This window comes from Thunnus thynnus, chromosome 4 (assembly GCF_963924715.1).
Source record: "Thunnus thynnus chromosome 4, fThuThy2.1, whole genome shotgun sequence".
Lineage (NCBI taxonomy): Eukaryota > Metazoa > Chordata > Actinopteri > Scombriformes > Scombridae > Thunnus > Thunnus thynnus.
In genome coordinates, this window is record NC_089520.1 from 17,318,091 (window position 1) to 17,342,037 (window position 23,947).

At 39.9% G+C, this 23,947-nt stretch overlaps 3 protein-coding genes across 4 annotated transcripts; all 3 read left to right on the forward strand.

Annotated features, from left to right (window-relative positions):
- The first annotated feature begins 242 nt into the window (after window positions 1–242).
- On the forward strand, window positions 243–4,380 carry hyal2a (hyaluronidase 2a). The gene is made up of 4 exons (XM_067587039.1): window positions 243–518; window positions 899–1,868; window positions 2,454–2,543; window positions 3,255–4,380. Exons 2-4 carry the CDS (start codon window positions 942–944, stop codon window positions 3,645–3,647), a joined length of 1,410 nt encoding a protein of 469 aa, XP_067443140.1. The 5' UTR covers window positions 243–518; window positions 899–941; the 3' UTR covers window positions 3,648–4,380.
- Window positions 4,381–4,729: 349 nt separating this feature from the next.
- hyal1 (hyaluronidase 1) lies at window positions 4,730–18,745 on the forward strand. 2 transcript variants are annotated; one of them, XM_067587042.1, is made up of 4 exons: window positions 4,730–5,063; window positions 5,389–6,299; window positions 8,121–8,210; window positions 18,201–18,745. In XM_067587042.1, the coding sequence occupies exons 2-4, from the start codon at window positions 5,391–5,393 to the stop codon at window positions 18,525–18,527; spliced, it is 1,326 nt and encodes a 441-aa protein (XP_067443143.1). In that variant the 5' UTR covers window positions 4,730–5,063; window positions 5,389–5,390; the 3' UTR covers window positions 18,528–18,745. The 2 variants fall into 2 exon arrangements, with proteins under 2 accessions (XP_067443143.1, XP_067443142.1); XM_067587041.1 differs by lacking the exon at window positions 18,201–18,745 and adding an exon at window positions 11,036–11,849 and having other exon boundaries at window positions 4,752–5,063.
- Window positions 18,746–19,105: 360 nt separating this feature from the next.
- On the forward strand, window positions 19,106–23,491 carry LOC137182257 (hyaluronidase-1-like). Its single transcript, XM_067588584.1, has 4 exons — window positions 19,106–19,218; window positions 19,576–20,483; window positions 20,583–20,672; window positions 22,481–23,491. The coding sequence occupies exons 2-4, from the start codon at window positions 19,578–19,580 to the stop codon at window positions 22,808–22,810; spliced, it is 1,326 nt and encodes a 441-aa protein (XP_067444685.1). The 5' UTR covers window positions 19,106–19,218; window positions 19,576–19,577; the 3' UTR covers window positions 22,811–23,491.
- Window positions 23,492–23,947: the final 456 nt, after the last annotated feature.

Below are 23,947 nucleotides of genomic sequence, written 5' to 3' on the forward strand. Positions count from 1 at the left end.
GGCGGTGGTGGCAAAACTTCTTGGACTGACTCATTTCGGCGCTGTACAGGGACGCGGGGACACACCTTTAAACACACGACGAAACCAAAGGCGTGGGGCCGGTCGACAGAGACCTGAAGTTAAACGTAGATTTGAGGTGAGGAAATATCGTCACTGTACCACATTAGACACGCTTTAGCAGCTCGAAGGATGTCCGGTTTGTTTCGCCACTCCCCCCCTCTTCCCCCCAGTGTGAATGGAACATCCTGAAGTGGTTTGGCTCTGTGAGTAGGCGAGCTGCAACTGACAACATCGCAGGGGGGCAACTTTGCTTCTCTTCAGCCGGAGCGCGGAGCTTACAAAATACCTTTTCTACAACGCTTTCTGTTGTAAAAAATTTCACCATCGTCATTTTCTTCCTTCTGCAAAAGCAATGTTCATCTTGATTTTTTCCTATTTCTTTTGAGGCAACACAAAATGCGGCTTCAAGTAGCGGGCTTCTGGGTTTTTGGGAATGCTTCTCCAGACTGCCAGTAAAGGTAAGTTTGTCCAGCTGCAGGGAAACTGATGTCAATTAACTTTTTTTTTTTTTTGACCTAGTGTTTTGATCATTCATGCTGAAATAAGAGCAGAACAGCATTTAAATTGAAGCCAGATTATGTAAAACAAACGGGGAAAAAAAGGCTTTGAAGTTGAGAGCATGAGAGATCTGCACACGAGTTGTATGGGGAAATGTTTTCAGTAAGTGAAGATGAAAGCCACCATGAGTTTGCAGCCAAATTGCACTGTAATGTAAGAGTTGTAAAATTTAAAGCATTACTGTAATTTAGCCATTTGAAATGATTACTACACTGGGAATTGTCACTTAGTGGAAAAGTGAACTGAAAAACACAATTTCAATCTCCTCTGTGAATTATAGAGAAGAGAGTGACAGTCCTTTCTGTCAATTCACACCTGAAGACATGTGCTGGACTCTGTCTGAGTGGAAAGTACTGCTGCTGACTGCGCTGCTGTGGGACGGCCTTCATGCTTTGGGACTGAAACCTACGAGATGGCCACTGTATTCCCAAAAGCCTCTGCTCCTCGCTTGGAATGCCCCGACTGAAGACTGTACCCCAAGGCATGGTATTCGCTTTCAGCTGGACCAGTTCCAGATCGTGGCTTCACCCAATGAGGGCTTTGTCAAACAGAATCTCACCATCTTCTATCAGGACCGACTGGGCTTGTACCCCTACTTTCAGCCAGGTGAAACACCAGTGAACGGGGGGCTGCCGCAGTTGGCCAGTCTCACACAGCACCTGGAGAAGATGCCGGAGGGAGTGCAGAAGTATATACGTGAACCAGGTGCCAAGGGTCTGGCAGTTATTGACTGGGAAGAGTGGCGCCCACTTTGGATACGTAACTGGAAAACCAAGAATGTATACCGCGAACATTCTCGTCAGTTGGTGCGCCAGAAGAACCCATCCTGGCCTTCGGAGCAGGTGTCAAAAGTGGCCCAGCAGGAGTTTGAGATGTCCGCCAGGAAGTTCATGCTGGAGACGCTTAGGGAAGCCAAAAACCTGAGGCCCAACCAGCTGTGGGGGTTCTACCTATTCCCTGACTGCTACAATCACGACTACAGTCGCACTCTGGAGAACTACACAGGCCGCTGTCCTGATGTGGAGGTGGCCCGCAACGAGCAGCTGAAATGGTTGTGGACTGAGAGCACAGCCCTCTTCCCCTCCATCTACATGGCAGATGTGCTGCGTTCCTCAGCCTATGGACGTCAGTTTGTCCGGAACCGGGTAAAAGAGGGGATGCGTTTGGCATCATCAGGCGATGGGTTGGCACGTCCTGTTTTTGTGTACACCCGGCCCACCTACACCAACTCCCTGGAACAGCTGACAGAGGTGACGCTCTAACTTTATTGGCACTGCCGCTATTGAATTTGATGATGCTTCCTGACATATTTGCTTCTGCTTTTTTTAAAAGTCTTTTCCATTTCAGTGACTTTTGAAATTACTAAGCTCCTGTTCAGTGTTCGGTATGCATGATACTAAACATTTCGGAAGCAGAGGATAAGGATTTTTTTTTCTCTTAATCTTTTTTTGTACTCTCAGCACAATCATTCACCTCTATCGCTCTCTCCGTCTGTGATCAGTGCATGCTGCATGGAGCTATAGCTCTCTGCTTTTCCTTATCGGCCGCCACAGTCCTTTCCTGTTTTAGTAGCAGACCGACGACATCCCAGTACCACACATTTGTGTGGAGTGGGCTGGATGGGTGTTGGTCAAGTTAGATATCTCGCTAACACCCTATCGTCTATGTCCTTATGGGAGAAGGAACAGATAAGAGCTGGCACTGTAGGCCACACAGAGAAGCTTACATCCGACTAACATTTTAACCCTGTTATATTGATACTTCACAGTGTATTTTCCCAGTTTTGACTTTTACTCTTAGAAATGTATAGTTAAACTGCTGCATCATTTTTCCAGATGGACCTGGTCTCCACCATCGGTGAGAGTGTGGCTTTGGGAGCAGCTGGAATCATCCTGTGGGGAGAGGCATCGTATGCAAGCAGCAAAGTGAGCATTCAAACGTTAATCATGCAGCACACACGTAAATCACTGGAATAATATCCACAGGCAAGGATGAAGTTAGACATTTTTAGAGCAACGTCTCTTTAACTCTGATGAACAACATGCTTTGCAGCACCGATTGGTCTTATATGAATATAGAATTTTAAATCCATTTTAGCATTAATAAGGATGTAAGAGTTATTTATTTATTTATATATATATATATATATATGAACATAGATATTCTTTACTATGGATGTGACAGCACTGAAAATAAATTGTAATCCTCCTTTGTTCGTCTTTATTTTAGATAAACCAGCATGTCCTATGCTGAATGTGTAACTTGAATTTATGAGTGTATTGTCTTTGTACTGTCTAGTTTTTTAATATTGCTAGTTTATTCAGAATCAACACAGGTACATCTCCCACTTGATACAGGTGGATATGTGGCTCACGAAGAAATAATTAGAATTAATGTAAAAAGATTACCTCTGTCAACAAAACCAATATCTAAAGTTCAGCTTGAAAATATTTTATTTTAGATGAGGGCCCTTTAACAGGAAGCTGTTGTGGTTTTCTTTAAATGCCTTCATGAGTCACCTGAACCTCACATTCATGAAACGGGACAAGTTTGGTGTTTAACGCCCACATCCATTGTGAATCTTAAATGAAGTGAGTAAAACTTTGAAATATGTTTCTCTCTCTCTCTCTCTCCAGAACAGCTGCTCAGACCTGGATGCATATCTGCGGGGTCCTCTGGGTAAATACCTCCTCAACGTTTCCACGGCAGCAGAGCTATGCAGCCAGACGTTGTGTGGTTCTCACGGCCGCTGTCTGCGCAAAAATCCAGACAGTGATATTTACTTGCATCTGAACCCGCTCACCCACAGTGTCATCAGTGAGGGTGGCAAGCTGACAGTTACCGGTGAGCTTGGCGAAGCAGAGAAGATGAGTTTCCAAACCAAGTTTCAGTGCCAGTGCTACAGCGGCTATGAAGGAGAGGGCTGCGATCAGACAGACCCTCTGCACCAAAGAGGGGCTGCATCTCAAGCCGTGGCATCAGTACTGCAATGTGTGATCTTACTGATTGTTTCTCTGCTCTTCTGTTAGTGTATCTTACATACTGAAGACACATTTCAAAATACAGGAGCGTACGAGATGACAAGTTGGAGAAGTTTTTAGAAGTTTTTATCTTTTAATTGCTGTAAAATATGGATGACATGAAATGAATTTTTTAAACAAACACTGTGGAAATTGCAAAGTTTTATTTGTTCTTTTAATTTTAATCTTTTTTTCTTTTCTTTTTTTAAACAACAGAGGGCTTGCTGGAAATGACCTTGTTTACATTTTGCTCTCAGTTTCCTCTCCCTTGTGCTATCAGTCACTGTTTCCCAAGGTGTCATATTCCCTGTTTCTCACAGAGAAGAGGTTTTTTTTGGGTGGAAATGTGATGAATGAGTGGATGTGTATCAGTTGCTGTGTGTTAAAAGGGGATTTGATGCTCTGGTAATAGCACAATATATTTAAAGTGCCTGATCTTTTCCTTCACTACGACCTCTCTCTCGGATGTTTTGATGGAGGCAATTACACCATTACTATTTATTTGAATGTATTTTTAGGTGTTTTATATGATATTTCTATGTCCAAAACATGACTACTACTTAAAATTCACACCACATTACTCCATCCGTGCCAAAAAATAACAGCCTCATGTTTCAGCGGCTATTTGACTTCAGAAGCACAAACGATGTAAGAAGCAAATTTCTTCCACAATTTCACTGACTCTCTGTGTGCTGTTTTCTCAAATCTGACTTTTGCCAAAGTAAATAAACTTCTTTGTTTAGCTCCTTGTGTATTTTTCTTTTTGAGATACACCAAAAAGATTATTCAGATATGGTTTCGCTGTTTACAGTCAATTAAAGTTTAGCTTCGGAGGGGAAATCATGTCACCATCGGCCACTGAGCGGAGGCAAAGCCAGCTTGTCCTAGCTTGTCCTCCACATGTTGCATGGCTCCAGCTTCATACCCCCCTCCCCATTTAATTGTAGGGTGCTGTTAAGCCAAGAGTTATTTTTTACTACTTTTAAGAGTTGAGGGAGGAGGAAGAGTTCATTATGGCTTGCTTGACAGTCATTCAGAGTAGAGCTGCAAAGGCTACTCAGTTTTTCCAGGTCAAGTTTGCTGCTCAGTTAGCCTTTTTACCTTCCTTTATATTTACATGAAAGATATGATGATGGGCTGAAGTTTTAACTCGCCTGTGACTTTAAAACTGTCTCCTCCAAAAGAAAAAAAAAAGCCTGCATGTCTCGTGATTGGTGGTTAGAAATCCTGTGGGCACATCTGATTGGCTGCTGGAAAACTTGCACACACTTCTGATTGGTTGTTAGAAATCCCCCAGGCACTTCTGTTTTTCTTCCTTCCCCTATTCATGCATGTGTCATTCAGATCATGAGACTGCTCGCTGTGTTTTCCTGCGAATTCAGACCACAAAGTACAAACCAAAATCCTTGTCCAGTAGTTAGCTAGGTAAGTTCTTTATCATTTTGTCTGAAATCCATTTTGCACTTTCCTTTTTACACACTATATCATATTATAATATATAACTATATAGCCACACCATAACATTTGTGGTTAACTACAAAATCTTGCAGGATTACACACATTCTGAAAGTGGACCTTATTTGCTTTGAATTTTGTTTGTTTTTTGTTTGAGACTCCAGTTGCATTACAACTTTTTAAAAAAATTTTTAGTGACAGCACAATTCATCATATCATATCATTTCAAAGTTCCACAATACAATTCACTGATATCAGCAGTGATATAAGCTGTGCTGTCTTTCCTTCTTTGCAGGGATGACTTTCTTTCATCATGGTGTGCTGCTGTTCTTAAATACGATCAGTCTTGTTTCAGGCCTGCAGGAAGCAGCATCACCTATTTCCCAGTTGCCTTTCTTCAGTGTGTGGAATGCCCCTACAGCCAACTGCCTCTCTCAATATGGTGTGGACCTCGACTTGGGAACATTTAGCATCGACCAGAACCAGAATCAAACCTTTATGGGTGACAACATTACCATCTTTTACTCTGACAAGCTTGGTCTGTATCCCAGGTACTCTAGCCAAGGAGAGGCTGTTAACGGTGGGGTGCCACAGAACGCCAGTCTTGACATGCATCTTGAAGCTGCATCTAACGATATCCGCACAGATATCCCTGACAGGGATTTCCATGGCCTTGCTGTGGTGGACTGGGAGAGCTGGAGACCTGTGTGGGAGAGAAACTGGGACAGTAAACAGGTGTACTGGGAGAGATCAAAAGCACTAGTGAAGTCCAGGCACCCAGACTGGAGTCCTGCACAGGTAGAAGCTGCAGCCCGGGTAGAGTTTGAGAAAGCAGGGAGGAAATTCATGGAGGAAACTCTGAAACTGGGGCAGGAAGAAAGACCAAATGGGTTGTGGGGATTCTATGGTTTTCCCAACTGCTACAACTACTACAGCGACAAAAGCTCAAATTACACAGGAGAGTGTCCAGCTCCAGAGCTGAAGAGGAATGACGAGCTGTTCTGGCTGTGGAACACCTCCTCGGCTCTGTATCCTGATATCTACCTCAGCCTTGAGATGCGTGGCCTCAGCAGAGAGGTGCTCCTCTACAGTCATCATCGCATCCTGGAGGCCATGAGAGTGGGGGCTCAGGCGACTGCATCAACGCCACCTGTGTTCCCATACGCTCGCATCGTCTACACCTATACACTAGATTTCCTCTCTCAGGCAAGAAGCAGATGTTTTTTGATTTGATTTGTTTTTGATCTCTTTTAGGCCATTGGCTAATTTTCCAAGAGTCCACATGAAAATCATTTAAACATACAATAATTCATAAATAATTCAACACATAATTGTTGACACACACGTACCATAGACATAAATGCATACATACACACATATAACCTACATACATTGGCACATATACTGTAAGTACCTACATATATACATATATTCATCTACATATGTTCACATATAATACCAATAGACTACAAACCTACTGACAATGCAATACGGTAGTATTATGAGAACTTCATTTGAATCTTGAGTGAGTTATTGTAATGAATTCCATTATTTAACAGTTCAGAAAATGAAAAGTCCATCTTTCCATTTCAGTTTTTATTTTTGGTAGTACTTGATGATTTTTTATCTCTTATTCTTATGTTAACTTGATGTACCAATAACAGTTTGTCCTCAATACTAAGTGGCATTTTAAACTTTTGATTAGTACAGTATAGTGTTGTCTCACATGCTCTACTACTGAGGCCGTCCCATTACAATATGTAGGTCACTCACTTCTTTTCCAAACCCACGCCTTAAGTACATTCCTTCTGCCTTGTTCTCCTCATATCTCTCTGAGCGGCACTGCCCAACACCGCACGGCAATAATTAATATGACTGTTGATTAAACTTGTAAACTTGATTAAAATTGTGTTATCTATAAAAATCGAATGCTGCAGTGAAGTAAAGAAGAAGTAGGGACACAAGTTAACCTTGATCAAAGGCACTTAGCCATTCATCCGTCATATGTATCAAAGCAGTTTCGTTAGAATAGTTTTTACAATACGCATGTTGAGCATGGGTTAGAAGGTTATTAGTTTCCATATATTTCCAAATGTGGTCACATTCTACTCTTGCCAAAATTTTGCTTAAGGATAATAAGCTAATTGAATGACTAATGGGTGCAGTCAAATCTATTTTAGCATCCTTGGGAATTGGTCAAATTTTTGCATGTCTGTATTCTGTGAGAAACTTTCCTTGTTGCAAAGAAAGATCAAATAGATACTTTACAGGTCTACATATATGGGACTGCAGATTTCAACAATTTGTTGTTAATAATATCAGAATCTGGAGATTTCTTATCAGGAAGTGAAATCAAAACTTTCCCCAACGTCATCTAATGATATATCTGGTAATGCAAAGCTGCAGTTTTTCCCCTTCATGATCTTATTGTCTGTTTCATCTACCTTTAATTAATTTGTGGTGTTATTATTCATATTGGACCTGAGATCATTTAACTGGCAATGTCTACTGGTTTTGTTCTGAACTTGCCATCAACCACCACACTAACAGGACTTGTACTATTTGACCTACCAAGCAAACCATTCACCGTATGCCATATCTGTTGCGAATTGTTTCTGCATCCCTCCATAGCTGTTTTATAATATAGGGTCTTTTTCTGATGATTCAGTTTGCAACAATGCATAATATCTGAGTCTGATCTTGACCTAGATGCTACAGCTTTTGCCTCATCCCTCTAAGATATTTTGTCTCTTAGTTTTTTTGGTCAGGGAGCTCCGTGACTCACATTCAAAGATGGCTTTATTTTCCTTGCGGCTTGATATTGTCTATGAAACTTTTCAGAGCCTCTATTGACTCAAACAAGAAGTTAATAACTAAATCCAGAGCAAAAACACCCCAGCAACACATCAAGGGTGCAAACACACACCAGATGGCCTGCCTGTTTTTTTTTTTTAACTCCAAGCAGTTATTGGATTGTCATGGTTTTGTCTGAATCCTCTGCTTACCTCTTGTTTTTTCCTCCTGCAGGAGCACCTGGTCTACACCATTGGAGAGAGTGCTGCTTTAGGGTCTGCAGGCATAGTGCTCTGGGGTGACCATTTCTTCTCGAAATCTCAGGTACACCAACATAACAACTTTGAATGATTAACTCTTAAGATGAGTAATACAGCAACCATGCACAAAGTATCATCTAATACTGAAACCTGCCTACACAGCAGTGTAGGCAGAACAATTTCAAAACAGTCATTCAAAAATAGTGTTAGAATTAAAACATGTTGCACAACTACAGTACTCCAGACCTTATTCCCTAAATATTACTGAAGATTTTTAGAAATTAGAATTGTAGTATAAGTATAAATAGATGGAAGAGATTTCAATATACTGTGCTTGAGTCTTTTAAAACGTTGGTTGTATTGTAAAGTCCTGCATATTCCTCTTGACACTGTATTTTGTGAAAAGTACTCAAAAAGCTACCTTGTGAGGCGGCTGGATTCACAAGGTAAGACAGTGATAGACAAATGATTCATCCAATCACCTGCAGGTATTTTTTTGAAAGTGCCTACCCTTTTCCAAACAGTTTCCAAGGACGACTTCTCAGATGGTTCCGTGTAACAAACCATCTGGTGCGTCAGGTTACTCAAAAAGCGGATGATAATCTTGTTCTGTGTACTTACTATCTATAGTGATATATCAGTCACATGTCACAGACACTGATTAGATGAAGGCAAGATAGCCAAAAACATTTGGAGAAGAATTGTGCAACGTGTGGTCTGAATCTCGCTGAGTGCATTCTCAGAATTAGGCCCTTCCTCAGAGAAACTTTTTTTTTTTTTTTAATATTTCAAAACCATTACCATTACTTCCTGTTTCCTTAGTTCATACCACGCAAATGTCAAGGGAGTTAAATGTGGGAGGGATATTTCTAGTACTTCCCTTAATTTTAATGTTTTCTACATCCTCATACTCATCATATTCCTTCTTGTGATGCACCTTCAAATAATCGAAATGGATTTTCTGCAGATGGCTCCTCTGATGTCTGATAAACTGCTTAGACCAGAAAAAAATGTTTAATTAGACTCAGTGCACTTTTTCACATGCTGTGAAGTAAGTCACATGATATCCCACCTGTTGAGAAACTGCTCTTTTTATATAATGGTATCACCAATATTACATTTTGGAGCAGTGGCGGACTCTGACTGTCTGAGGGAAAGGGACAAAAAAATATAAAGGACATCTGATACATTCAATGGGCCGCCATCAGCAGAGAACAATGATCCTTGTTTGGTAAAAAGGCTACATCCCCAACTAAGACTGAATATAAGGAAAACAACACCTCTGTATTAAAAAGGATTTACTTTTTAAACATTTATTTTGCAAACATCTCTGTATTAAAATACAGGGAATGGGTAACGTTTTAAATGTGTATCTCTTAAACACATCTGTAGTAAAAACATGGAACTATGAACATTTTAAGAATTAGCTGTTTTTAGCAGTCTTGTTAGGGAAGCAGGAAGTGTTGGGGAAGCAAGAAGCAAGACTGGTGAAATCAAAGGAGAATTCTTTTGGCCATGAGATTATAAATGTTAATGACCTTGTTATGGTCAGTTGGGATGTCCCTCCCAATGGACAACAGCAGAAGATCTGAGAGCTTTCCTTCTCCACATCTGTTTCTAAGCTGGGTCTTGATCAGCTTCAGTTTGGAGAATGATCGGTCAACTGATGCAGTTGTCACTGGCAATGTAGTATATACTTTGAGGAGTTTTGTCCTTTCAACATGCCTAGGCACAGGTTTAAGTTCTACTGGGCATCCCATCTAATTGCTAATGGCTAATGCAAACTTACCCTTATCTCTCTCATCTCCCCCCTTGCTGCCTCTAGCTGCATTTTGCAGATCCCTTTGTATAGTCTTCAATTTTCTGTCTCTTCTTGGCATTCTGTAATCATAGGGTAACCCAAATGCTAATCTACCTCTCTACAAAAGCAAGTAAATCCAAGCTAAAAGATTGTAAATGCATTTTGAGAAAAGAATGCTCTGATTTACTTTTAAGGGTTTACTACATCACAAGGTTGATTCCCAGTTTGTACCAAATATTTAGTATAGAGATGACTAAGTACATATCTAGCTAGCTAGCTACTGTCCATCTAGCACATTGTTTAGCATGTTATACAGCTTTAGACAGTCCTAAACATAAAACCAATTTAGAAAATACAGGCCACATATATTAGTAATGTATCCTTAATAATATTTAACCCGTAGACTTGTTTTAATTGCAAAAAAATCTTGCTAGGTGACCTACCTCACAAAATGTCATAGTATCAAGGTTACAGCTGCGCTGATCCAAAGAAAATAGAACAATCTAAAGGGGGTGTGACTGAGCAAACTAGTGAGTAGTACACCCTAGAGGGCACTTCACCATGTTTTTCTGTTATTGAAAGGGAACCCAATTCTGCACTTCTGTATGTTAGTCTTAGAGGAACCCTAAATGACACCTTTCCCAAATTTTTCCTGTTCACTTGAAGGGCACCTGCACAGAACTGTCAGCTCATCCCGTTACAACGGCAACTCATAGGGCGCTGTATTACATCTTGGGGGGTACTTTACAGGGCACTATCACATTTTCATCTACTAAAGGGGTACCCATGAGGGCACTTCAGTCCAGATTGTCACATATAGAGGCGCTCTAGGGCCCTTCATCCTGATTTACCCATAACTGAGACAGCAATTACATAACATGTATGTTTTCTCCTTTGTGCGGGCACCTTAGATGGCATTTTATCATGTTTGCTGTACTGTGCTGGCACCTTAGAGGACATTTTATCATGTTTGCTGTACTGTGCTGGCACCTTAGAGGGCACTTTCATGGTATATTTTTGTCCCTCGAGTCCACTAATGCATTGAAGCATCACCTGTTTACTGTCCCCTGTTTCTTTTCTTTTCTCAGGCTACTTGTGAAGTTGTCAAGTCTTACATCGACCAGACTCTGGGTCCCTACCTTGTGAATGTAACATCAGCAGCTGCTCTTTGCAGTCAGGCTTTGTGTTCCTCAAAGGGAAGATGCGAGAGAAGGAACCCAACATCAAGGACCTCCCTCCACCTTGACCCTGATGTGTGGAAGGTAGTGACTGAGAAGAAACCAGTGGGGGGACCACACTACAGGGTGCTCGGGCAGATGAGGACAAATGACTTAACACGCATGAAGTCTCAGTTTCAGTGCAAGTGTTACTCCGGGTGGTGTGGGGAGAGCTGCTCCAAGCCGAAAAAGGGATAAAAGATTTTTTCTCACAGGAGAAAATCTAATGACAGTATTAGTCCAATAAATAGCATTCAAATATTTGTAAGTGTAAGTGTTCACTGTGATTGTACTTTATAAACTTGATTGATTGATTGATTGATTAATTGATTGATTGATTAAAGAATGAACCACTCCAGAAGTAGACTGGGGCTCGTTCTGTGGCATGTGGTCTGCTGTGAATGCAAATTTCCAAATCTTTGACCAATGTGTTTTCTTATCGAATACTTCTATGTTTTTTTCCTAATTCATATGAATTAATGTTGTTTGTTGACCTTTTCTTTTAAAACAAATCACTAATTTACAAAGCTTGTAGACTAATTTCTACTTTTCATAGCATGTACTATAATAAATGAAGAATGAATTATTCAATGAAAAAAAATGTGTCAAATCTTGTTACTATTTGAGTTCCAGAAATCAGTCTGAAACTTTCAATGAGAATAAAGTTTTACTTATTGTTACTTCACTTGGATGTTTGAGCTTCACTTTGACACTAGAAGGCTGTTTTCACATTCAGCTCACCTTAAATCTGAGTTTAATTCGTCTTTGGATGAGCATGAACTGAACAACCAGTTTGGATAACAATCACGGTTCAAAATGCAACTTATATGTGTGGTAAATATGGAAACTTGAAGCCTCCAGTGCACAAACACTGAGAATGGACTTCACAGTGAAGGAGGAGACATCAAGTCATCCAGTAGTTAAACTTTTGAAACAAAATTGTTTTGCATATTTATAGATCATCTGTTTCTTTCAGTGAGGGAGAATGGGAAGATTTACTTAAAACAACAATATGTTAGGATTTTAGATTTCAAATAAACACCACTTCATTTGGTAATGAAATACTTTTGTACTTTTATTTAAGCAAAATGTTGAATGTAGGACTTTAACTTGAATAGTGGGATTCCATACTTTAACTTAAGAGTACTTCTTCCAACACTGAAACTTTTATTATAGATATTTGTTCTTTGGTTCATGACCAGCAGGTGGTGTTGTGGGACAGTTAACTAGAGGAAAGGCAAAAGACACCAAGGTCAGAGCTTTGAGTCGTTGACAGGCAAGGCATGTATGTATATATACATATATATATATAGATAAATAATAAAGACATACAATAAAAGAGTCAAAGAATAATAGATAAATAAAAAGATTAAAAATAATACAAAATACAAAATAAATACAATAATAATAAGACCTTGAATTTTAAAAACATTTAGTTAAAAGTGCTTGAGAATAATATGGTTTTCAGTCTGGATTTAAGAGCTTTGAGGGGTGGGGTGTTCCTGAGACCATCAGGCAGTTGGTTCCAGCACTGTGTTGCATAATGACTGAATTGTTTGGATTTGTTTAGATTTTACCATGGGCACCATTAACAGTCCACTCCCTTATGATCTAAGAGGTCTCACAGGGTTATATTGCTAAAGCATATCAGTCATGTATTCAGGGCCTACTCCCTGTAGAGATTTATAAAGAAGTAATAAGAATTAAAGAATCAGTTCTGTGGCTTACTGGCAACCAGTGTAGAGATTTAAGAACTGCTGATGATTTGGGCTATCTTTTGGTTTTTGTCAGAGCTCTTGCGGCTGAATTTTGAACAAGTTGCAGTTGCCTGATGGTCTTTTTAGGAAGTCCTGCCAGAAGTCCATTGCAGTATGAGCATGAATCAGTGTTTCCAAATCTTGTTTTGACATAAGGTCCCTGACTTTGGCTATGTTTTTAAGTTGATAAAATGCTGATTTTGTTATTGCTTTTACATGACTATTAAAACTCAGGTCGGAGCCAATTAAAACACAAAGGTTCGTAATCTGCTCTTTTGATTTTAGTGCCTTACTGCCTAGTGAGCAGCAACCCTGCGCCTCTAATCTTTGCTGCCAAATAAAATTACCTGTTTTTTCTTTGTTTAATTGCAAGACGTTTTGAGACATCTAGTTATTTATTTGCACGATGCATTTGCATAATGACTCTATATGACTGTAGTCATGTGATGAGAGAGCTAAGTAAATCTGAGTGTCATCAGCATAACTATGGTAGACAAGGTTATTGTTCTGAAGGATGTGGCCAAGTGGGAGCATGTATAGGTTAAACAGAAGCAGGCCAAGAATTGACCCTTGAGGTACCCCGCAGGGCAAGGGCGTGCATTTTGAATTATGGTTCCTAATAGTGACAAAATAATCCCTGCCCTCCAAGTATGTTTTCATTCATTTTAAGATTGTTCCAGAAAAAACAACCCAGTTTCCTAGTCTATGTAAAAGTATTCTGTGATCGATGGTATCAAAGGCTGAACTAAGGTCTAAGAGAACTAAAACTGATGTCTTGCCTGAATCACTATTAAAATGAATATCATTAAAGTCCTTTATAAGAGCAGTCCCTGTGTGGTGATTGGCACAAACGCCTGATTGAAATTGATCAAAATAGTCATTTAAAATTGAGCAGTGTGTTAGCTGATTAAAAACTGGTTTCTCTATAATTTTGCCTAAAAGGGTAAGTTTGAGATGGGTCAGAAGTTCCTGACGGTAGAAGTATCTAGGTTGCCTTTTTTTAAAATAAGGGCTTGACAACTGCAGTTTTCAAGGATGAGGGAAAGACAGAATTGATGCATTCAGTATGTTAAGGTTATCAGTTTCTATGGAGTTAAAAACTTTTTTTAAAAAGTTAGTGGAAAAACTGTCAAGAGAACAAGTGGATGAATTTAGGTGCTGCACTGTTTCTAATCTCTGTTGATGGGGCTGAACTCTAATATCAGGACTGGTTTCCTTAAAGGTGTAGTTGGGAAGATGAAGGTTTGGTTCAGCTAAGAGCTGATGTCGAGTCTGATACTGTCAATTTTATTGTTAAAAAAGGAAGCAAATTCATCACACTTATCAGCTGAGGGACATTCAGGAGCTATTTGCAGGGTAGGATTTGTCAGTCTCTCTACCGTTGCAAATAAAGTGCAAGCATTATTTTTATTTTTGTTTATGATACTGGAGAAAAAGGTTTGTCTTGCTTTGCAAATTGTATTGTTGTAAGAGTGGACCATGTCTTTGTAAATATTATAGTGTATATGTAGTTTGGTTTTACCTTTTTTTTTTTTACAACCGCAGGTTGTTGTCGGATTTGTGGATTGGATGTAATAAACAAGTCGAAAAATAAACAGAAATGATCCAATAGAGTCAAGTCCTTGACCAGTGTTGAAATATGGAGACCCTTAGTGATGATCAAGTCCAGAGTATGTCCTTGAGAGTGGGTGGGCTCCTTCACATACTGACAAAGGCCAAAAGTAGTAAGTTCATTAGCGTAATTATCCTTTGGGTTATCAATGTGGATGTTGAAGTCACCAGCGATTGGGAGAAAATCAAAGTCTGTGCAAATCACAGATAAGAGTTTGCTCAGCTATTCGAAAAAATGTTGTGTCTTGGCGGTCTAAATAATTACAAGTAGAATGGAATGCAAGGTGAGCATTTAAGGAGAGCGCAGAGGAATTCAAATGACATAAAATTACCAAATGACACTTGCTGACACTGGTGTGAATCTTTAAATATGGCTACCACCTCGCCCCCCTCCCCCCATCCCCCTTTCTGCCCTAGTAACCACAGAAGTGTCAAATAACTGCAGAAGAAACACCATATTTGACTCAGTATGTCAGATTCTGATAATGAATGATTCAACCCAACACTGCAGCAGCTGAAGTGCTCATAATGAATTAAACCTGACCTTGTGTGGTTCTCAGTGAGGGTGGCAAGCTGACAGTTACCGGTGAGCTTGGCGAAGCAGAGAAGATGAGTTTTCAAACCCAGTTTCAGTGCCAGTGCTACAGCGGCTATGAAGGAGAGGGCTGCGATCAGACAGACCCTCTGCACCAAAGAGGGGCGGCATCTCAAGCCGTGGCATCAATACTGCAATGTGTGATCTTACTGATTGTTTCTCTGCTCCTCTGTTAGTGTATCTTACATACTGAAATTGGAGTTTTATCTTTCAATTGCTTTAAAATATATTAAATTATTTTCCTTAACAAACACTGTGGAAATTGCAAAGTTATATTTGTTCATACTTTTTAATCTTTTTTTTTGCTGGACATTACCTTGTTTACATTTTGCTCTCAGTTTCCGCTCCCTTGTATTATCAGTCACTGTTTCTCAAGGTGTCATATTCCCTGTTTCTCACAGAGAAGAGGTTTTTTTGGGTGGAAATGTGATGAATGAGTGGATGTGTATCAGTTGCTGTGTGTTAAAAGGGGATTTGATGCTCTGGTAAAGCACAATATATTTAAAATGCCATCACTACGACCTCTCTCTGACATCAGATGTTTTTATTGAGGCAATTACAGTATTACTATTTATTTGAATGTATTTTTAGGTGTTGCTAAAAATAACAGCCTCATGTTTCAGCGGCTATTTGACTTCAGAAGCACAAACGATGTAAGAAGCAGATTTCTTCCACAATTTCACTGACTCTCTGTGTGCTGTTTTCTCAAATCTGACTATTGCCAAAGTAAATAAACGTCTTTGTTCAGCTCCTTGTGTATTTTTCTTTTTGAGATACACCAAAAAGATTACACAAATATGGTTTTGCTGTTTGCAGATGATTAAAGTTTAGCTGAGGAGGGGAAATCATGTCACCATTGGCTACTGAGAGGAAGCAAAGCCAGCTTGTCCTAGGGAGGGACACATGTTGCATGGCTCCAGCCTCATACCCCCCTCCTCATTTAATTTTTGGGTGCTGTTAAGCCAAGAGTGATTTTTTACTACTTTTAAGAGTTGAAGGAGGCATACATTTACATTTGGAGGAGGAAGAGTTCATTATGGCTTGCTTGACAGTCATTCAGAGTAGAGCTGTAAAGGCTACTCAGTTTTTCCAGGTCAAGTTTGCTCAAACTCTTTAACCTTCCTTTATATTTACATATTTTACTAAAAATAAACTGTTAGTGAAATATAGTATGAGTGCATGAGGTTTTAACTTGCCTGTGATTTTCTGACTCCTCCATAAAATGATCTGCATGTCTCTCATGATTGATTTTTAGAAATTCTGTGGACACATCTAACTGGTTGCTGGAAAACCTAGAAGAATGCTCTGATTTACTTTTAAGGGTTTACTACACCACAAATTTGATTTACAGTTTGTACCAAATATGTACATATCTAACTAGCTATCTAGCTAGCTACTATCCATCTAGCACATTGTTCAGCGTGTTATACAGCTTTGGACAGGCCTAAACATAAAACCGATTTAGAAAATACGGTCTACATGCATTAGTAATGCATCCTTAATAATATTTAATCCATAGACTCCTTTTAATTGCAAAAAAGCCTTCATATGCGACCTACCTCACACACTGTCATATCATCAAGGTTACAGCTTAGACTACACTAACCCAAAAACAATAGAACAATCTAAAGGGGGCGTGACTCAGCACATTAGTGAGTATTACACCCTATAGGTTACTTCACCATGTTTTTCTCCATAGACGTCCATATCTAAAAATATGGATGTAGTCACCGTGGTGTCACCCATCGGTTTGTGGACCGCTGTTTTGAAGCCTTCAGTTTAGCAATTTGACTTTCGCCATCTTTGATTTTTGGAGCCAGAAGTGACCATATTTGGATGAGAGGGTGGAGCTGACCCTGGTGCTAGCTGCTAGCTTGGTTAGCACGGTGCATTTACAGCCTATGGTTAACTGTGACAATGCTAATGCTAATTTCTGCTAGTGAAAAACAGGCCTAAAACCATTGAAACTAAATGTACTTTCTGGAAAAACGGAACAGCCGATTCCTTAGAGGGTCTTTTATCACAACCAAACGCTGAACAAGACTTTTTTTAGGCGACCAAAATGTTACAATTAACTTTCATGAACTGAAAACACACTGTGAAATAGTGGCAGCTATGCCTATACTCTGCGAATCTGGGGTTATGTTATGGTTATGTTACATTATCAACATTGTCTTAGTGGTAGCGGCTTGTCAATCACAAGGTAGCCACGCCATAAAGCATACCCTACTTTATCATCTATTTTACTCTAAATGGGACCATAATTTACAAAATGAACATCATGCTGTATTGAAGAAGACTTGAGACTAGTGTTTGCGACCATAAACTCATTAGGAAAGTGTTTAATGAGGTAATAAATCAAGTGATAAGTAAGGTCATTTTCTCATAGACTTCCATACAATCAGACTTCCTTTTGCAACCAGTGGAGTTGCCCCCCTTTGGCCATTAGAGAGAATGCAGGTTTAAGGCATTGGCTTCACTTCTCAGACTGGGAGCTACCCGCTTGTTTTTCTCCCATACCGTGCAACCTAGAGGGCACTTCACCATGTTTTTTCTTTGATTGAAATGGCACCCAATTCTGCACTTCTGTATGTTAGACATAGGGGAACCCTAAATGGCACCTTTTCCACTTTTTTTGTTCACTAGAAGGGCACCAATACAGAGCCGTCAACTCACCCTGTTACAACGGCAACTCATAGGGCACTGCATTACATCTTGGGGGGTACTTTACAGGGCACTATCACATTTTCATCTACTAAAAGTGTACCCACGAGGGCACTTCAGTCCAGATTGTCACATATAGAGGCGCTCTAGGGCCCTTCATTCTGATTTACCCATAACTGAGACAGCAATTACATAACATTGGTATGTTTTCTCCTTTGTGCGGGCACATTAGATGGCATTTTATCATGTTTGCTGTACTGTGCTGGCACCTTAGAGGGCATTTTATCATGTTTGCTGTACTGTGCTGGCACCTTAGAGGGCACTTTCATGGTATATTTTTGTCCCTCGAGTCCACTAATGCATTGAAGCATCACCTGTTTACTGTCCCCTGTTTCTTTTCTTTTCTCAGGCTACTTGTGAAGTTGTCAAGTCTTACATCGACCAGACTCTGGGTCCCTACCTGGTGAATGTAACATCAGCAGCTGCTCTTTGCAGTCAGGCTTTGTGTTCCTCAAAGGGAAGATGCGAGAGGAGGAACCCAACATCAAGGACTTCCCTCCACCTTGACCTTGATGTGTGGAAGGTAGTGACTGAGAAGAAACCAGTAGGGGGACCACACTACAGGGTGCTCGGGCAGATGAGGACAAATGACTTAACACGCATGAAGTCTCAGTTTCAGTGCAAGTGTTACTCCGGGTGGTGTGGGGAGAGCTGCTCCAAGCCGAAAAAGGGATAAAAGATTTTTTCTCACAGGAGAAAATCTAATGACAGTATTAGTCCAATAAATAGCATTCAAATATTTGTAAGTGTAAGTGTTCACTGTGATTGTACCTCATAAACATGATTGATTGATTGATTGATTGATTGATTGATTAAAGAATGAACCACTACAGAAGTAGACTGGGGCTCGTTCTGTGGCATGTGGTCTGCTGTGAATGCAAATTTTCAAATATTTGACCAATGTATTTTCTTATCGAATAGAATGAATAGATTATAGAATATCGAATATGGGCACATTAGACGGCATTTTATCATGTTTGCTGTACTGTGGGGGCATCTTAGGTGGCATTTTATCATGTTTGCTCTACTATGTGGGCACCTTAGAGGGCATCTTATCATGTTTGCTCTACTGTGCTGGCACCTTAGAGGGCATCTTATCATGTTTGCTCTACTGTGCTGGCACCTTAGAGGGCATCTTATCATGTTTGCTCTATTGTGCTGGCACCTTAGAGGGCATCTTATCATGTTTGCTCTATTGTGCTGGCACCTTAAAAATCCTGTCGGCACATCTAATTGGTTGCTGGAAAACCTGCATGCACTTCTTATTGAGTGTTGGAAATCCCAGAGCGCACTTCTGTTTTCAGGAGACTACTGGCTGTTTTCCTACAAGTTCAGACCACAAAGCAAAATCCTCATCCAGTTGTCCGGTAAGTTGTTTATGATTTTGTCTAAAAGCCATTTGCACTTTCCTTTTTACACACTATATTACATTATAACATATAACTTTATTCCAGTATAGCCACACCACAACATTTGTGGTTAACTAGAAAATTTTGCAGGTTTAATAGATGAAGAAAACAGAATATTAGGTCAAAAGTCTTACACATTCTGAAAGTCGACCTGATTTGCTTTGAATTTTGTTTTTTGATACTCTAGTTGCCTCACAACTTTAAAAAATCTTAAATGCACAGCACAATTTTGCAATATCATCTCAAAGTTTCACAACACCGTAGTTCAGTGATATCAGCAGTGATTTAAGCTGTGCTGTCTTTCCTTCTTTGCAGGGATGGCTTTCTTTCATCCCGGCTTGCTGCTGTTCTTAAATACGATCAGCCTTGTTTCAGGCCTGCAGGAAGCAGCATCACCAATTTCCAAGTTGCCTTTCTTCAGTGTGTGGAATGCCCCTAGTGCCCACTGCCTCTCTAAATATGGTGTGGACCTCAACTTGGGAACATTTAGCATCATTCAGAACCAAAATCAAATCTTTATGGGTGAAAAAATAACCCTCTTTTACGAAAACAAGCTTGGTCTGTATCCCAAGTACAATAGCCAAGGGGTGGCTATTAATGGTGGGGTGCCACAGAACGCCAGTCTTGCCAAGCATCTTAGAGCTGCCTCTATCGATATCCAGACAGATATCCCTGACAGGGATTTCCATGGCCTTGCTGTAGTGGACTGGGAGAGCTGGAGACCCGTGTGGGAGAGAAACTGGTCCGGTATGAAGGTGTACAAGGAGGGATCGGAAGAACTAGTAAGGGCCAAGCACCCAGACTGGAGTCCTGCACAGATAGAAGCTGCAGCCCGGGTAGAGTTTGAGGAGGCAGGGAGGAAAATCATGGAGGAAACTCTGAAGCTGGGGCAGAAGGAAAGGCCAAATGGGTTGTGGGGTTTCTATGGTTTTCCCAACTGCTACAACCACTATGACCAAAGCACAAAATACACAGGAGAGTGTCCACCTATAGAGCTGAAGAGGAATGATGAGCTGTTCTGGCTGTGGGACACCTCCTCAGCTCTGTATCCTGATATCTACCTCAGCCTCAAGCTGAGTGGCCTTGGCAAAGATGTGCTCCTCTACACTCAACATCGCATCCTGGAGGCCAAGAGAGTAGCGGCTAAGGCAACTCAATCAACACCACCTATTTTCCCATACTCTCGCTTTGTTTACACCTATTCACTAGATTTCCTCTCTCAGGCAAGAAGCACAAGTTTTTTTTTTTAACTCCAGGCAGTTATTGGATTGTCATGGATTTGTTTGAATCTTCTGCTTACCTCTTGTTTTTCCCTCCTGCAGGAGCACCTGGAATACACCATCGGAGAGAGTGCTGCTTTAGGGACTGCAGGGATAGTGCTCTGGGGCGACAGCACCTACTCGGAATCTAAGGTACACCAATAATAACAACTCTGACTCATTAACTCTTAAGATGATCTGATAATTTTTTTGCTCTAATACATGCACACAGTATCATTTGATACTGAAATCTCCCTACACAGCAGTGTGAAAACTTTAGAAACTGTCATACTGTAGATAAAAGTCATACAAAAAGTTTCAGAATTAAAACACATTGCACAACTGCAGTACACCAGGCATTATTCACTAAATGTTGCTGACGATTTTTAGAAATTAGTGTATGAAGAGTATGAAGTATGAAGAGATGGAAGATATTTAAATATACTGTGCTTGAGCCTTTTAAAAAGTTGGTTGTATTGTAAAGTCCTTCATATTCCTCTTTAAAATTTCTTTAGATAAAAAACTGTATTTTGTGAAAAGTACTCAGAAAGCAGACAATAATATTGTTTTGTGTACTTATTATCTATAGTGATATATCAGTCACATGTCACAGACACCAACTAGATGAAGGCAAGATAGCCAAAAACATTTGGAGAATAATTGTGTAATGTGTTTTAATTGCTCACACTGAACCTCTCAGAATTAAACATTTAGACTAAATGTGCTTTTCTCACATGCTGTAAAGTGAGTCACATGACATCTCACCATTGCTCTTTTTTATATAACTAGTGCAGTGACTGTTCAAAACATGCCCGTTAAGAACAGGCCAATATCTAGGCCTCCGGCCGCTACTTCAACACATAGAAAAATTAATACAGTTGGTGTGAGGTGTGAATGAGTATATACACCAACAACATGAAAGAAACATTCTATTATACACAGATGATATAAATAATAGGCAGTAATTTAGTAATAATAGTAAAATAAGGGCTGCATTTAAAAGTAAAATAATGTGCATCCTAAAATAAATTGGATCGATCATATTAGGCTCTTAGATCGTTCCTATTTTCCGTCCCTTCAGTTTGATTTCAGTGAGTATGTTTACTCCAAAGATTTGTGCTTTGTTTGTCGTGGTGCTTGACAATCATATTTGTACCAAATATTTAGTATATAGATGACTGAGTACATATCTAACTCGCTAGCTACTGTCCATTTATCACATTGTTTAGCATGTCATACAGCTTTGGACAGGCCTAAACATAAAACCAATTTAGAAAATACAGTCTACAAACATTAGTAATGCATCCTTAATAATATTTAATTAATAGATTCATTTCAGTTGCCTTGCTATGTGACCTACCTCACAAACTGTCATAGTATCAAGGTTACAGCTGCACTGACCCAAAGACAACAGAACAATCTAAAGGGGGTGTGACTGAGCAAACTAGTGAGTAGTGCACCCTAGAATCCACTTCATGTTTTTTCTTTGATTGAAATGGCACCCAATTCTGCACTTCTGAATGTTAGACTTGGGGAACCCTAAATGGCACCTTTTCCACTTTTTTTGTTCACTAGAAGGGCACCAATACAGAACTGTCAACTCACCCCTTTACAACGGCAACTCATAGGGCGCTGTATTACATCTTGGGGGGTACTTTACAGGGCACTATCACATTTTCATCTACTAAAAGGGTACCCATGAGGGCACTTTATTCCAGACTGTCACATATAGAGGCGCTCTAGGGCCCTTCATTCTGATTTACCCATAACTGAGACAGCAATTACATAACATTGGTATGTTTTCTCCTTTGTGCGGGCACATTAGATGGCATTTTATCATGTTTGCTGTACTGTGCTGGCACCTTAGAGGGCAATTTCACAGTATTTTTTTGCCCCCCCGAGTCCACTAATGCTTTGGAGCATCACCTGTTTACTGTCCCCTGTTTCTTTTCTTCTCTCAGGATTCTTGTGAAGCTGTCAAGTCTTTCATCGACCAGACTCTGGGTCCCTACCTGGTTAATGTAACATCAGCAGCTGCTCTTTGCAGTCAGACCTTGTGTTCCTCAAAGGGAAGATGCGAGAGGAGGAACCCAACATCAAGTACCTATCTCCACCTTGACCCTGCCGTGTGGACAGTTGTGACTGAGAAGAAACCAGTAGGGGGACCACACTACAGGGTGCTCGGGCAGATGAGGACAAATGACGTAACACGCATGAAGTCTCAGTTTCAGTGCAAGTGTTACTCCGGGTGGGGTGGGGAGAGCTGCTCCAAGCTAAATAAGGGCAAATGATTTTTCTCGCAGAAAGTCTAATGACAGTATTAGTCCAATAAATAGCATTCAAATCTTTGTAAGTGTAAAGATTACTGTGATTGTACCCTATATGATGACAAATAAACTTGATTTATTGATTGATTGACTAAAGAATGAACCACTCCAGAGGTAGACTGGGGCTCGTTCAGCCCAGAGGTTGTTGTAGTTGTAGTGCATGTGATGTCCTGTGAATGCAAATTTCCAAATCTTTGACCAATGTGTTTTCTTATCGAATACTTCTGTTTTTTTTCCTAATTCATATGAATTAATGTTGTTTGTTGACCTTTTCTTTTAAAACAAATCACTAATTTACAAAGCTTGTAGACTAATTTCTACTTTTCATAGCATGTACTATAATAAATGAAGAATGAATTATTCAATGAAAAAAAATGTGTCAAATCTTGTTACTATTTGAGTTCCAGAAATCAGTCTGAAACTTTCAATGAGAAAAAAGTTTTACTTATTGTTACTTCACTTGGATGTTTGAGCTTCACTTTGACACTAAAAGGCTGTTTTCACATTCAGCTCACCTTAAATCTGAGTTTAATTCGTCTTTGGATGAGCATGAATTTGTGACATCACTACCAGTTTGGATAACAATCACGGTTCAAAATGCAACTTATATCTGTGGTAAATATGGGAACTTGAAGCCTCCAGTGCACAAACACTGAGAATGGGCTTCACAGTGAAGAAGGAGACATCAAGTCATCCAGTAGTTAAACTTTTGAAACAAAATTGTTTTGCATATTCATAGATCATCTGTTCTTTCAGTGAGGGAGAATGGGAAGATTTAATTTTAGGGAAACACAAACACAAATTATTATTCCAAGCAGAGTATTTTTACATCTAAAAATATGTCTGGAGCAGGTCTTTAATGTAAATTGTAACAACAGTATGTTGGGATTTTAGTTTTCAACTAAACACCACTTAATTTGGTAATGAAATACTTTTGAACATTTATGTAAGTAAAATCTTGAATGTAGGACCTTCACTAAAATAGTGATCATCCATACCTTAACTTGAGATATGAGTACTTCTACCACTGAAGATAACCAACTTTTATTATAGATATTTGTTTTTAGGCTCATGACCAGCAGGTGGTGTTGTGGGACAGCT

What these genes read in the sequence shown, in the direction of transcription:
- hyal2a (XM_067587039.1), top strand. Translation starts at nt 942, where the DNA reads ATGTGCTGGACTCTGTCTGAGTGGAAAGTACTGCTGCTGACTGCGCTG. An exon ending in CCCTGGAACAGCTGACAGAG is followed by an intron (nt 1,869 to 2,453) that starts GTGACGCTCTAA and finishes TCATTTTTCCAG; the next exon opens with ATGGACCTGGTCTCCACCAT. An exon ending in CATCGTATGCAAGCAGCAAA is followed by an intron (nt 2,544 to 3,254) that starts GTGAGCATTCAA and finishes CTCTCTCTCCAG; the next exon opens with AACAGCTGCTCAGACCTGGA.
- hyal1 (XM_067587042.1), top strand. Translation starts at nt 5,391, where the DNA reads ATGACTTTCTTTCATCATGGTGTGCTGCTGTTCTTAAATACGATCAGT. An exon ending in CACTAGATTTCCTCTCTCAG is followed by an intron (nt 6,300 to 8,120) that starts GCAAGAAGCAGA and finishes TTCCTCCTGCAG; the next exon opens with GAGCACCTGGTCTACACCAT. An exon ending in ATTTCTTCTCGAAATCTCAG is followed by an intron (nt 8,211 to 18,200) that starts GTACACCAACAT and finishes TTCTTTTCTCAG; the next exon opens with GCTACTTGTGAAGTTGTCAA.
- LOC137182257 (XM_067588584.1), top strand. Translation starts at nt 19,578, where the DNA reads ATGGCTTTCTTTCATCCCGGCTTGCTGCTGTTCTTAAATACGATCAGC. An exon ending in CACTAGATTTCCTCTCTCAG is followed by an intron (nt 20,484 to 20,582) that starts GCAAGAAGCACA and finishes TCCCTCCTGCAG; the next exon opens with GAGCACCTGGAATACACCAT. An exon ending in GCACCTACTCGGAATCTAAG is followed by an intron (nt 20,673 to 22,480) that starts GTACACCAATAA and finishes TTCTTCTCTCAG; the next exon opens with GATTCTTGTGAAGCTGTCAA.